This window comes from Chiloscyllium plagiosum, unplaced genomic scaffold, assembly GCF_037043375.1.
Source record: "Chiloscyllium plagiosum isolate Xiang-an unplaced genomic scaffold, Cpla_swu_hap1 HiC_scaffold_22, whole genome shotgun sequence".
NCBI lineage: Eukaryota > Metazoa > Chordata > Chondrichthyes > Orectolobiformes > Hemiscylliidae > Chiloscyllium > Chiloscyllium plagiosum.
This window is the reverse complement of record NW_028270160.1, coordinates 44794271-44808977: the sequence shown is the minus strand read 5'-3', so window position 1 is coordinate 44808977 and position 14707 is coordinate 44794271. Positions and strand designations below refer to the sequence as shown.

Here is a 14707-nt window from a genome sequence, read left to right as displayed (position 1 = left end):
CTGGAGATCAGAGCTGAAAATGTGTTGCTGGAAAAGCACAGCAGGTCAGGCAGCATCCAAGGAACAGGAGAATCGATGTTTCGGGCATAAGCCCCCCTTCTTTCCTGAAGAAGGGCTTATGCTCGAAACGTCGATTCTCCTGTTCCTTGGATGCTGCCTGACCTGCTGCGCTTTTCCAGCAACACATTTTCAGCAAGTTACTACTTAGGCTGACTTCTGAAGAAAGCTCACTAATCTAAAACATTGACTTCAGATGCTGCCTGACCTCTGAGTAATACCATTTTGTTTACTTTGAGGTTTATTGTACATATTGACATTGATATTTTGGTTCCATATAGCTTTCAGATGGAAGAATTAGTATGTTAGCTGTATTTAGTACTTCTCCTGAAAGAATATTATCTGAATTACAAAATACATCACTTTCTCAAATTTTCTGTCATACTTGTATAAAAATCAGTTTTCTTCCAAACAATTTATAGCCTTTATTTGGAGATGGGGAGGATGGATCCTGATGGGAATGTATTGTTTGGCTTGACTGAGTAATAGCTGCCAATGCCCTTGCTACATTTTGGAAACAAAATGGGAAGATATTTGTGCATGAAGCAGTTTACTCAATTAGGACATTGAGATGTTTGGAATTTTAATGGTGCATATGGTTTTTAAAATCAGACAATTGTCATCTTTCCTTTTAGTTACATTTTCCTTTTGTACTCTTTAAATTTGAAAGCTATTTTTGATCATATGCACCCATGTTGGAAACTGGTATTAGCATCAGAGCCTGCATCACTCCTTGTTGAGCAGTAAGCATTCAACAAGGAGTTATGAGGGCTTACAATAATAAGCACAAGTTAGAGAGAGTGGAAGCCCAGCAGGAAAGTTTCAGTGGCTCAGGTCTACTGAGTGCATAAAATGGGTTGCAGTAACCATTTTTTCTTTTGTGGTACAATTTTTCCATCAAATAAGAAAGAAAGGTCCTGACAGGAAGCAGTAGGGGGAAAGGACAGTGGCAGAGAGGATATGTGCATTATGATGGTTGGGGTTGGGGGGGGGGTGGAGCAAAACGATATAATGGATTTTTGAAGGAAATGAAAGTGTTGGCTAGTGTGTTGGGTACAGGGATAGAAAATACAAATATTCCAAATAAAATCATTTTTAATGCTGGAAAAGTATTTAAAGATCCATGCACACTGTTTGCGGTAGGGATAAATTTAGATATTATTAAAGGGTTGACATTTATTTTCAGGACAGAGAGAGTCTGAGAATTTTTCCTCCTCTCCCCTACTCACCAGTGCAACCTGTGTAAACTTTGCATTTTAACAGCACTTGGCTTTTCCAAAGTAGTTGCTTGTGAATCTGCTTTCAAACCAAAAATGTTTCTTGGAAGTGTTGCATATTTATAATTTAGAAATAATAGCTGCTACAAGGATGTCAGTGCAGTTTTAGAGTCCATCGTTGAGTATTAAATACCGGCTGTCACGTTAATTTAGAACAGAATATTTGTCCAGGTCACACCCAAAATAATTTTGTCCAACAGTACATTTTAAATTCACAAGTTAAACTGACTCAATATCACTTTGGTCTCCGGGGACAGGGAGAGTGAGGTAGGTGAAATTTTGGAGTGTTGCCTTGGGACAAGCAGCAATTATACTGGCGACAAACAATAAAGTATTGATATCAACTGTCCCCAGCTCTTTACACAGCGCCACTTGGACAGATCTGCTCCCTCACAGTTTAAGATTTTAAAAATGGTCTCTATTGTAACTAGATGCTAAATGTGAAATTGCATTCCGCACAAGAAAAATGAATGCTATCTTTAGTTTCTCCCAGTACTTTTTTTAAACAAAGTGTAACACATCCTGTAATTGGAACATTGACTTAAAATATATCTGTACAAGTGGAAGCACACAATTCAAATGTAAATCCATGTTGTGCTGTTGTAAACAAGTCATTCATGCATTCTGAAGATTAATTTTGTTTTTGTTTTCTGTTCTCAGCAAAGTAACTGAGTTATTTTCCCTGCTCATTGGCGTTTGATGCTTTATGGATGAACTAATAGTTTTAGAAACATGTTTATCAATATAGAGAATAAAACATTGTGTTTCCTAATTAAAGCAATATTTTTGATTTAGAGATTCTTTTTGTACAAAATCTACATTACAGCAGTTGTGTTTTGAATTATTGAGCAGGTTTGGCAGGATTGGTTTTTAAAATCTGGATTTTGCAAATACTGATATAAAAATCAAAACATAGATATTGTCATTTTCACAAGACTAGAATAACTTTTACTTTTATAATGAATGATGAGCAGCTTGCAAAATTTAAATGTAAACTAATTCACAAAGTTTTTTTAAAATAGTTCATGAAAGTGAGCTTCACTGGCTGGGCCAGCATTTATTGCTCATTCCTAATGCTCTAGAGAAGATGGTGGTGAGCTGCCTTAAACTGGTGCAGCCCATTTCTTTGGTAGCTGCAGTTATTCTGATTCTCTTTTGTTTTCCTCTTTCCAATGTTCTCCATTGCCCAACCCAAATATTTTTGATGTCTATAAAAATGTTGCTGGAATCATTCAGAAAACTAGTGGAAATAGTCTAGTCTACGGCCATTTCAATGGATCCTGTTTATCTGCCACTCTAACATTTTTTTCAGGATACTTGTTTGGATAGTATGGGTAAATGAATGTAGTTGCTAACCAAATATTTTTCCACTCACCTTTTTTCTTTCCATAATCCAGCTGAGACTGGAAGAAATCCTGTCCTTGGGGAAGGTAAATACAAGGAACAAACAAGACTGAAAATTTTAGTCCTTTATGTGAAGGACATTGATGCTACTCTTGTACTGCAGGTCCATATCTTGACTGGGGTCTGACTAAATGCATCCAAATTGAATGATGCAGCTTTGTTCCTAGAATTTAAATCTACATATTTTTGGATTCTCAGACATGATTTTTCAAGAACAAGATTGTTTTTCCCTTTGAAAAATGGTTTAGTTTTGCATCACATTTTGTTTATAGTTGCATTTTGACTTACACACCTCAATTATGACCTATCTACAAATAAATGTGCAATGTAAGACGTATTTAGGTCTGATGAAGAAATTGGAGGAATGTAATTGTGTATCCTTCTGTAATGACTGTGATTTAGAAGAACAGTGTTATTACATCATGCAAATTATATAGGGAGAAGATTTGGAAATGGTCTTGGAAGCTTAGGATTTTATATTTTCCTTCCAGTTGAATTGGCTATGATCATGGATCGGTTGTATGGAGGAGTCTGCTATGCGGGCATTGATACAGACCCTGAACTGAAGTACCCAAAGGGTGCTGGTAGAGTGGCTTTCTCCAATCAGCAGAGCTACATTGCTGCTATCAGTGCTCGCTTCGTACAGCTCCAGCATGGAGACATTGATAAACGGGTGAGTGAATTATTGCAGTGCCAGCTGACTGGACGTTATTGTAGATCGAAGGATGATTTGCATCACTTTTTGTAACTGGCATCAGTATGAATGAATGTTAAAACATAGTCTTTGATAGTGGAAGTCTAGAGCATTATTGCAGCTTTCTGTGAATAAATGCTGTCCTTGTCTATTCAATAAATGCTGTACTCCATTGATTTTTAACACCTCTGGTTGACAAAAATTTTGGTAAGTTTGTCTCAGTTTTATTGCCCTGCAAAACACCAAAGTTTGCTCTTTGTTTGGAAAATTTGGTCTTTGTGACCCTATTTTCATATATAGACAAGCACATTTCCAATGGAAATGGATTTTAATAGGTCAGATAACCTACACTTATGAGCACATGAGCATACTGTAAAGTACCAAGTAAAGATAACGGTACTCACTGTTCTCTAATGACCTCAGACAAGTAGTTAAGTCTAGAGATCTGAATGTTGTCTGATCTGCACAGCTCCTTCAAAACTGGGATAGTGGCATCTTGCAGTCTATGTCTCAATTTAAATGTATTGAAATTATGGATATACTTTATAGATATGGTTGAAGTGGGAATAAATGGTTTTGCTTTAGATGCAAAAACAAGTGTATATGGTCAAAGCATTGATAATTGCTTGGTACGTGGCACAGAAAAAAAACAGAAAAGTTACATTTATTCATTTCATTAGGTATCCCAAAGCAACTTGTACCAAATAAAATATTCCTAAAGTGCAGTAATGATGCAACTAATTTAGGTACAACAACGTCAAACAGCAGCAATGAAGTAAATGACCAGATCATTTGTTTTCGTGAAGTTGGTTGAGGGATTATTAGACTGGGCATCAGGGAGGACGTTGTTTTTCTTCAGAATAGTGCCATGGGATCGTTCACATTTACCTGAGGGAACAAGTGGCCTTGATTCTAACCTAAAAGAGAGCGCATCCCCAGTGCTGCACTGAAGTGTCATTCTAGAATACTGTATTCCAGTCTCTGGGGTGGGACTTGAACTGCGCAAACTGCAAGACTGCCACCAACTGGGCCATAGCTGATATCTATGTATGCAACTTAAAGCAATATTTATTCATTGATATGAGATATGCACAAACCGGTCTCTGTGGTGCTGTGGGTATCTCTTGACTTTGTTCAGGGGTATTTAATGTAGATATTGCCTCTAGTCTATGTTAATTGTAGTAAAGTTACTGTGTATCATCTGAAAGCATAATTTAGTGCTTACCCGGATTATGCAACATATGCACCATCTTTGTTGGTGAAGTTTAAATCAAAGAATCCAGTTTATTCAATTCATTACATGCTGCAGGGTGTCCAACTAGCTCATTTTCATTTAGTGCTAACAATTCACCCAAGAGATGCAAGCAAAATATTGTTTCGTCCTTGAAAAGTAAATTTTGCTGCTTATTTGATGATTTAGGAGTAGAATTTTTGGATTATCACAATAGACGTTTTAAATTGAACTTTACTACTTTTTAAAAAAAAAACTTGATTTGAATCTGTCTCATCTTTGCGCATATGATCATGTGAGGCTGCATGCATGACAGATGTTTACAGATCAGAATCTCACTGTTTTCTAGAACATGCCTCCACAGTCTCCACTTTTCTCCATATTTTACTTCAGCCAGAATTATTGTGTATGTATTCCAACAACTATTATGATATTAATTAACACGTTCAGATACTCTGTTTGAATTCAATTGTAAAAGAGCTGGTAATTGTAATTATTTCTGGTATATAAGTTATTGCAATGTTTGGAATGTGCTTGTCTGGGTAATGACAGTGCAGGTTATTCCCATAACCAGCTCCATTCTTTGCATTAATGAGTTTGCTGATATTGTGCAATGAAACATCAGACAGTAAGGTAACCCAGGGATATAATAATAGGATTTTTATGATCCTAACTACTCTTTACACATCCCCACTTCTCTGATCTTTCTGAAGACATACTGTGAATATTTCAGTGAGACAAGACTAGATTTACGTCATTGGGCTGCTTTATCTTGGAGGTGATCTGTTTAATATGCAAGTTAGCAGCAAAGTTCAGTAGAAAAGGCTGGAAATTCTGAGCAGCATCTGTGGAGAGAAGCTGAATGAATGTTGCTGATCAATGATCTTTTGTCAAACTGTAAACTAAATGTGTAGATGAGACGAGAATAAATTAATTATCTCCCGGTCATTGTAGAAACACATCTTTATTGTCTGACTCATGCACATTTCTCCTTGTCTCAGTGGTTGCAACATATAGATGAAAGTAGAGTTATAAACCTTCATGAGCCCATTCTAATTTAAAACAAATTATTAAAATAGATCTATATTCCAGATATTTCTCTGTAAAAAGGTCAAACAGCCTGCAATAACTGCTTATGGTTATCAATTTATGTATTAAATCTGAAATGCATCTGTTTATTTGCACATTAAGGGGAAGCTATCTGAAGTATAGGAGAGAGAAAGGAACGTAAGGGTTATTTTGTGTTCACTGGGTATGGATGTCATTGGCCAGGCCAGCATTTATTGCCCAGAGGGCGATTGAGTCAAGCACATTGCTGTGGGTCATCTGTCGGCCAGACCAGGTGAGGATGGCAGATTTCCATAGCTGAAGGATATTAGTGAACCAGATGGGTTTTTCCTGACAATTAGCAATGGTTTCACGGTCATCATTAGACTCTTATTTCCAGATGATTATTGAATTCAAATTCCACCATCTGCCATTGCTTACCCTTGTTATGTTGATAGATGAAGTGAAGTGCACTGCACTGGCACAGGTACAGGCAGCTGGGATTAAGGGATTCCCTGCAGGTATGTAGGTGTACAGGGGTTTACTGAACATGGCCTTGGCTGGGAAGATTAGGGTGAATCCAAGGAAAAAGAATAACTAGAAAGAGAATAGGGCCCCTCAAGGACCAAAGTAGAAATGTATATGTGGAACTGCAGGAGATGGTCATGGATCTCAATGCATATTTCTCCTATGTTTACTGTGGAGAATGACATGAAGACTTGCAAACTTCGAGAAGTTAGTAGTCATATCTTGAGGACAGTCCATATCACAATAGAGGTGGTGTTGGATGTGTTAGAATGTACAAAGATGGATAAATCTCCTGGCCCTGACCCGATATAGCCAGCAACACTGCAAGAATCTCGAAGAAATTGTGGGAGCCCTGGCTGATAGCTTTGCATCACTGTTAGCCACGGGTGATGTCCTGTAAGATTGGATGGTAGCGAGTGTTGTGGCTTTATTCAAGAAGGGCTGTAAAGGAATACATAGGCTGACTAGTCTATAGTTCCTAACATCTGTGGTAGGTAAGTTACTTGAGAAGATTCTGAGGGATAAGATATACATATATTTGGATGACAGGGATTTGATTAGGAATAGTTAGCATGGCTTTGTGCATGAGCGATCATACCTCAAATTTGTTTGAGTTCTTTGATGAAGTAACCAGAAAGGTTGACGAGGGCAGGGGGGTAGACGTACTCTATATGGATTTCAGCAAGGCCTTTGAGATTCTACACGGTAGGCTGCTCTGGAAGGTTAGATTGCATGGAATCCAGGAGGAGCTGGCAAATTGGATACACAATTGGCTTGATGGTAGGAAGCAGAGGGTAATAGTGGAAGGATGCTTGTTGGATTGGAGCCTGGGTCAGTGCTGGGCCCATTGCTTTTTGTTGTCTATATCAGTGATTTGGATGAGAATGTACAAGGCAGTTTGCAAATGATGCTAAAATAGGTGGTGTTGTGGACAGTGCGGAAGGTTGTCCGAAATTGCAGCAGGACCTTGATCATCTAGGGAAGAGGGCCGAGAAATAGTAAATGGAGTTTAATGTAGATAAAACATTTTGGAAAGTCAAATCAAGGTAGGAGTTTAATGGTGAATGGTATGGCTTTAAGAAGTGTAGTGGGACTGAAGGATCTTGGAGTTTAGGTGCACGGTTTTCTGAAAGTGGAGTCACAGGTAGACAGGACAGTGAAGAAGGCATTTATTTGGCACACTGGCCTTCATCAGTCAGGGCATTAAGTATACATGTTGGGAAGTTAAGTTGCAGTTGTACAGGATGTTGGTGAGGCTGCACTTGGGAGTATTGTGTTGTGTTTTTAGATTAGATTACTTAGTGTGGAAGCAGGCCCTTCAGCCCAACAAGTCCACACCGACCCACCAAAGCGTAACCCACCCAGACCCATTCCCCTACATTTACCCCTTCACCTAACACTACGGGCAAGTTAGCATGGCCAATTCACCTAACCTGCACATTTTTGGATTGTGCGAGGAAACCGGAGCACCCGGAGGAAACCCACGCAGACACGGAGAATGTGCAAACTCCACACAGTCAGTCGCCTGAGGCGGGAATTGAACCCAGGTCTCTGGCGCTGTGAGGCAGCAGTGCTAACCACAGCGCCACCGTGCTGCCCCCAAAGGTTTTGGTCACCTTTTTATAGGAAGGATGTTATTAAGCTGGAAAGAATGCAGAAGAAATTTACAAGGATGTTGCCAGCACTCAAGGGTATAGGGAGAGTTGTATAAGCTAAGAATTTTTTCTCTAAGACGTTGGAGACTGAGAGTGGATCTTATAGAAGTGTACAAGATCATGAGAGGCATGGACAGGGTGAATGTGCTCAGTCTTTTTGCCAGGGTTGGGGAATCAAGAGCATCAGTTTAAGGTTAGAGTGGAAACTTTTTTACATAGGGTGGTACAGGTATGGAATGAGCTGCCAGCAGAAGTGGTTGAGGTGGTTGTATTAACAAGATTTTAAAAGGCATTTGGACAAATACGTGGATATGAAAAATTTAGAAGGATTTGGGCCAAGTGCAGGGAAATGGGGTTAGCTGGATGGACATTTTGATTGGCATGGACCAGTTTGGGCCAAAGTGCCTGTCTCTGTGCTGTGGGGCTCTATGACTCTATGATACTGAGGTTTCGTTTTGGTGTATTAGCAGTTTCTGTACTGTAATTTTTGTACCTGTCAGAAACTAGTCTTCTTAACATTAGCCTGCTTCTCTTTGTGAATCCTAATATTTCTTATATCCGTGTATGGAGATTCAAATGTAGTTTATCGCAAACAAATGTGCTGAGAGTGACAAGAATATTGATTTATTCAGGAAATTTATCGTGAATGTTTTCTTTATCAATTTGCATGTATTCAGTGTGTTTCTACATAATCTCAAAGAATATGATTCAGCTCTTAACAATAGCATCCAAGAAACTGTACCATATAGTATAAACCTTTATGTGGTAATATTGTTTAATACTGTTAATAGAGAGGTTACAGAGCAAAGGACAGAAATGTAGACACCATATTTTGTTGAGCTGAATTAGAGGAACAGGGGGACCTTGGGGGTTCATGGGTTTTTGAAGGCTACAGGATAGATACATAAAGTGATTAAGGTGGCATATTGGAAGGCAGAAGGACACTTCATTGGCTGATATCTAAAATATAAGAGCTGGGAGGGTCTGCTTGAACTGTATAAAACCCTATTTTGACTGCAATACAGTTCTGGTCATCGCATTACAAGAAGGATGTGATCTCATGAGAAGGTTTCTGGAAAGAGTTTTTGTAATATTTCCTGGTATGTGAATTTTAGCTGCGAGAAATGATTTATATAGGCTGGGTTTTTTTTTGGATGACAGGTTGCTTAAGGGAGATTTAATTGAGATATACAAAATTGAGAGCTTTAGACAGTGTGGATAGATTATTTCTGGTAAGAGGTCACTAAGCAGGGAGCACAGAGTTAAAAACAATTGGAAGAATTATTGGAGGGGATGAGAGGTGGGAAGGTTGAAATCTAGAACTCTCTGCCTGGTGGAGGCAGAAACATTCTTAATATTTAAAAATAACATTAGAATATTCACTTCAGATGCTTATGGAGGAAGGGACCCAGAGCTGGAAAATGAGAGGAGACTGGATTGCACTTTCTCAGATGGCTCTAACTGAATGGGCTCCTTCTGTACCATAAATCTTTTTCTAGGTTGTTATCCTTCACTTAAAAACTATAAAGCAGACTGTTGACATCTGTAAAAATCCGGTATATGTATTTGATGAGAATTGACAGCAGCATTGTTGACCTTGCTGTGAGCAACATAGCCAGAACCTTTTTCCAGCAAAGAGCTTATAGAAAAAGTAGTGGCAGATAACAACAAACACATGAACTAGCTCTTGCATTTCCATATGCTGTTTTGTTTTATTGCTGAGATACTCCCCATTCAGGGAAGCTGATTTCAGGGTTTACAAATTGAAGAAAAATAATAACAGGAATAGGTCTTTTGAGCCTGTTCCACCATTCATTTAGATTATTCTTGCCTTCTCTGTTCAAAAGGTTATGTTAAACTATTAGGTTGGAATTTTGAGATGTGGAGTGGGATCCTTCTTTCAGTCAAGTGGGTATATATTGATGAGTTTTCTTTAAATTTTACGTTGAACAGATGCTCACTATAAACTGCATTATCAATCAGAAAATTAAAGCAAGTTATACCTCACTTGGCTGAGGGTATGTTTTTTCAAACCTGAAACAAATTTGAATGGCCATGTTCAGTGTTTCATGACCATACAATTGCTATCAAATTTTGCAACAAGAAATTTGTAAAGGAGAAAATGTAAAAAAGCCAGTTTTCACCTGGACATTGATGTAGTTGAATATAATAACAGTTTTGTCCTTTCCAAAGTACTTGGTTGCGAAATGCATGGTGAAGTATGTGCCAGTTCCTTTCTGACTTGCAATAATCAATGTGACCAGTTAATTTTTTTTGATAATTTGGAACATTGATATTCACGTGAAGTTGTATGTTTCCATTGTGCTAATGCCTTGTGAAAAAGAAGCAACTTCTCTGTGACAGAAGTGATCTACCTCAATTTATTTGCGTTTGCCTGCTCAATTGCTTAAAATAAGTATTAAACAGATATTCCTGGTATCCATTTGTGTAAAAAATGCAAAAACGCAATTTAGAATGACCAGCGTTGCGATTACTGTCCTCTTATTGAATCCTAAGCCCTGAATTTAACTCAGGGTTCAAATTAGCTTTGGCTAAGACAGTCCTCACTATCTGTTCAGAGGTAAATCATCTTGACTTCGATGGTTTGATGTGACATACTTTCATGTTTCTGGTCAGTTGCCCACCCAAAACTGAAAAAAAGAAATTAGCTGACTGGTAGTTGGGAGCATATTGATGGGAAGCAAGAGATTAAACCTTAATTTTTGCATATATCGTGGGATGGTTGTTTCTGGAAAAATGTTGTGACTGGGATTTGGGGATAAGGCATAAGTTTTCTTTTGGGGTGGATAGTGATGTCCAGAGGTACATCCAGTTTTTTCTAGATCAATAAGTGTAACAACATGTCAGGGCCAACTCTTTCTGACATTAGATTGCACTGATGGGAATCTGCAATTCCTTCTCTACTAAAATTACCGGCTAAGGTACAAGTTGAACTTTGATCTCTGATTGCATCATCAATCCGCCTACTTTTAATACAATGTTTCCACGAGATGTAAGTTCTGCTTGCTCAGAACGGGACATTTTAAAAATTTAGTTTGATATTTCTGGCTTTTATCAAAAATATATTTTTGTGTATTCCCCAATCATTTATTTTGTTCTGTGACTCTTAAGTACAGGGAATGTTGTTAAATTCCTGGTTTGCTGCCTGACAGTATCTCAATGTGCTTGGCTGTTTAGCTTGTTTTATTACATTATTGTTACAAGACATCCCATTGATGACTCCAAATTCAAACTGATAGAGGGTAAGGGGAAGACTGTGCTCCCAAAGGTGGCTAGATCTGTGTGGACAGTTTCCTTTTGAGATTTGTAGTGAACACACTTGCTTTGCTGCTGGCTGCAACATTTGTTTCAATTTTATTTTGAAATCTACTTCGTCACAATACTTCAACTAAAGCTTAGCTATTATCATCCAATATCTTTTGGCAAGTAATTGTACACATCGAGTAATGTACTTCATCTTAGTCAGCTTGTAAAATGACATTGTCCTACTGCGTTTCTAAATGGTAACACAGTCTGATGGGCTCTCTAGCTCTTGTCAGGACGTAATTGGTCTTACACTGCCTGGTGCCCAGAGGCTTAATACCCCTGCAATTGCTGAATTTACGTCCAACAATGTAGTTGCTATTAGCATCTTTGGCACTTCACTGCTGCAGCGGATAAATTTGGCAGCATCAGATTACAAATTTTGGCTTTAAATCAAATTAGATGATCCAAAACCAGGGGAATTTTTGACCCACCAACTTTATTAGAGGCAGCATTCTGAATCAATCACTGATTTCATTATAGAGCCATACAGCATGGAAACAGACCCTTCGGTCTAACCCGTCCATGCCGACCAGATATCCCAACCCAATCTAGTCCCACCTGCCAGCACCCAGCCCATATCCCTCTAAACTCTTCCTATTCATATACCCATCCAAATGCCTCTTAAATGTTGCAATTGTAACAACTTCCATCACATCCTCTGGCAGCTCATTCCATACACGTACCACCCTCTGTGTGAAAACGTTGCCTCTTAGGTCTCTTTTATATCTTTCCCCACTCACCCTAAACCTATGCCCTCTAGTTCATGGACTCCCCAATCCCAGGGAAAAGACTTTGTCTATTTATCCTATCCATACCCCTCATAATTTTGTAAACCTCTATAAGGTCACCCCTCAGCCTCGATGCTCCAGGGAAAACAGCCCAACCTGTTCAGCCTCTCCCTATAGCTCAAATCCTCCAACCCTGGCAACATCCTTGTAAATCTTTTCTGAACCCTTTCAAGTTTCACAACATCTTTCTGATAGGAAGGAGACCAGAATTGCACGCAATATTCCAACAGTAGCCAAACTAATGTCCTGTACAGCCGCAACATGACCTTCCAACTCCTGTGACCAATAAAGGAAAGCATACCAAATGCCGCCTTCACTATCCTATCTACCTGCGACTCCACTTTCAAGGAGCTACGAACCTGATTCCAAAGTGTCTTTGTTCAGCAACACTCCCTAGGACCTTACCAATAAGTGTATACGTCCTGCTAAGATATGCTTTCCCAAAATGCAGCACCTCGCATTTATCCGAATTAAACGCCATCTGCCACTCCTCAGCCCATTGGCCCATCTGGTCCAGATCCTGTTGTAATCTGAGGTAACCCTCTTCGCTATCCACTACACCTCCAATTTTGGTGTCATCTGCAAACTTACTAACTGTACCTCTTATGCTTGCATCCAAATCATTTATGTAAATGACAAAAAGTAGAGGGCCCAGCACCGATCCTTGTGGTACTCTACTGCTCACAGGTCTCCAGTCTGAAAAACAACACTCCACCACCACCACCACCCTCTATCTTCTACCTTTGAGTCAGTTCTGTATCCAAATGGCTAGTTCTCCTTTTATTCCATGAGATCTAACCTTGCTAATCAGTCTCCCATGGGAACCTTGTTGAATGCCTTACTTAAGTCCATATAGATCACATCTACTGCTCTGCCCTCATCAATTTTCTTTGTTACTTCAAAAAACTCAATCAAGTTTGTGAGACATGATTTCCCACGCACGAAGCCATGTTGACTATCCCGAATCAGTCCTTGCCTTTCCAAATACATGTACCCTCAGGATACCCTCCAACAACCTGCCCACCAGATGTCAGGCTCACTGGTCTATAGTTCCCTGGCTTGTCTTTACTGCCCTTCTTAAACAGTGGCACCATGTTTGCCGACCTCCAGTCTTCCGGCACCTCGCCTGTGATTATCGATGATATAAATATCTCAGCAAGAGGCCCAGCAATCTCTTTTCTCTAGCTTCTCAGTGTTCTCTGGTACACCTGATCAGGTCCTGGGGATTTATCTACCTTTAACCGTTTCAAGACATCCAGCACTTCCTCCTCTGTAATCTGGACATTTTGTAAGATGTCACCATCTATCTCCTTACAGTCTATATCTTCCATATTCTTTTCCACAGTAAATACTGATGCAAAATATTCACTTAGTATCTCCCCCATTTTCTGCGGCTCCACCCAAAGGCTGCCTTGCTGATCTTTGAGGGTCCCTATTCTCTCCCTAGTTACCCTTTTGTCCTTAATATATTTGTAAAAACCCTTTGGATTCTCCTTAATTCTATTTACCAAAGCTATCTCATGTCCCCTTTTTGCCCTCCTGATTTCACTCTTAAGTATACTCCTACTTCCTTAATACTCTTAAGGATTCACTCGATCTATCCTGTCTATACCTGACATATGCCTCCTTTTTCTTAACCAAACCCTCAATTTCTTTAGTCATCCAGCATTCCCTATACCTACCAGCCTTCCCTTTTCACCCTGACAGGAATATACTTTCTTTGGATTGTTATCTCATCTCTGAATGCTTCCCATTTTCCAGCCATCCCTTTACCTGCAAACATCTGCCTCCAATCAGCTTTCGAAAGTTCTTGCCTAGTACCGTCAAAATTGGCCTTTCTCCAATTTAGAACTTCAACTTTTAGATCTGGTCTATCCTTTTCCATCACGATTTTAAAACAAATAGAATTATGGTCGCTGGCCTCAAATTGCTCCCCCACTGACACCTCAGTCACCTGCCCAGCCTATTTCCCAAGAGTAGGTCAAGTTTTGCACCTTCTCTAGTAGGTACATCCACATACAGAATCAGAAAATTGTCTTGTACGCACTTAACAACTTCCTCTCCATCAAAACCCTTAACACTATGGCAGTCCCAGTCGATGTTTGGAATGTTAAAGTCCCCTACCATAACTACCCTATTATTCTTAGAGATAGCTGAGATCTCCTTACAAGTTTGTTTCTCAATTTCCCTCTGACTGTTAGGGGGTCTATAATACAATCCCAATAAGGTGATCATCCCTTTCTTATTTCTCAGTTCCACCCAAATAACTTCCCTGGATGTATTTCTGGGAATATCCTTCCTCAGCACAGCTGTAATGCTATCCCTTATCAAATATGCCACTCCCCCTCCTCTCTTGCCTCTCTTTCTATCCTTCCTGTAGCATTTGTATCCTGGAACATTAAGCTGCCAGTCCTGCCCATCCCTGAGCCATGTTTCTGTAATTGCTATGATATCCCAGTCCCATGTTCCTAACCATGCCCTGAGTTCATCTGCCTTCCCTGTTAGGCCCCTTGCATTGAAATAAATGCAGTTTAATTTATTGGTCCTATCTTGTCCCTGCCTGCCCTGACTGTTTGATTCACTTCTGTTCTCAACTGTACCAATCTCAGATTGATCTCTTTCCTCACTATCTCCCTGGGTTACCCCCTCGCCCCCACCCCACCTCACTAATTTAAATCCTCCTGAGCAGCTCTAGCAAA

At 39.5% G+C, this 14707-nt stretch overlaps 1 protein-coding gene across 1 annotated transcript in view; it reads left to right on the top strand.

Moving 5' to 3' along the window:
* Positions 1–14707, top strand: part of cpeb3 (cytoplasmic polyadenylation element binding protein 3) — a 119887-nt gene that overhangs the window by 99341 nt on the left and 5839 nt on the right. Inside the window, 1 exon segment of the mRNA XM_087998999.1 lies at positions 3230–3411. Within this exon segment, the coding sequence (XP_087855125.1) occupies positions 3230–3411 (182 nt within the window).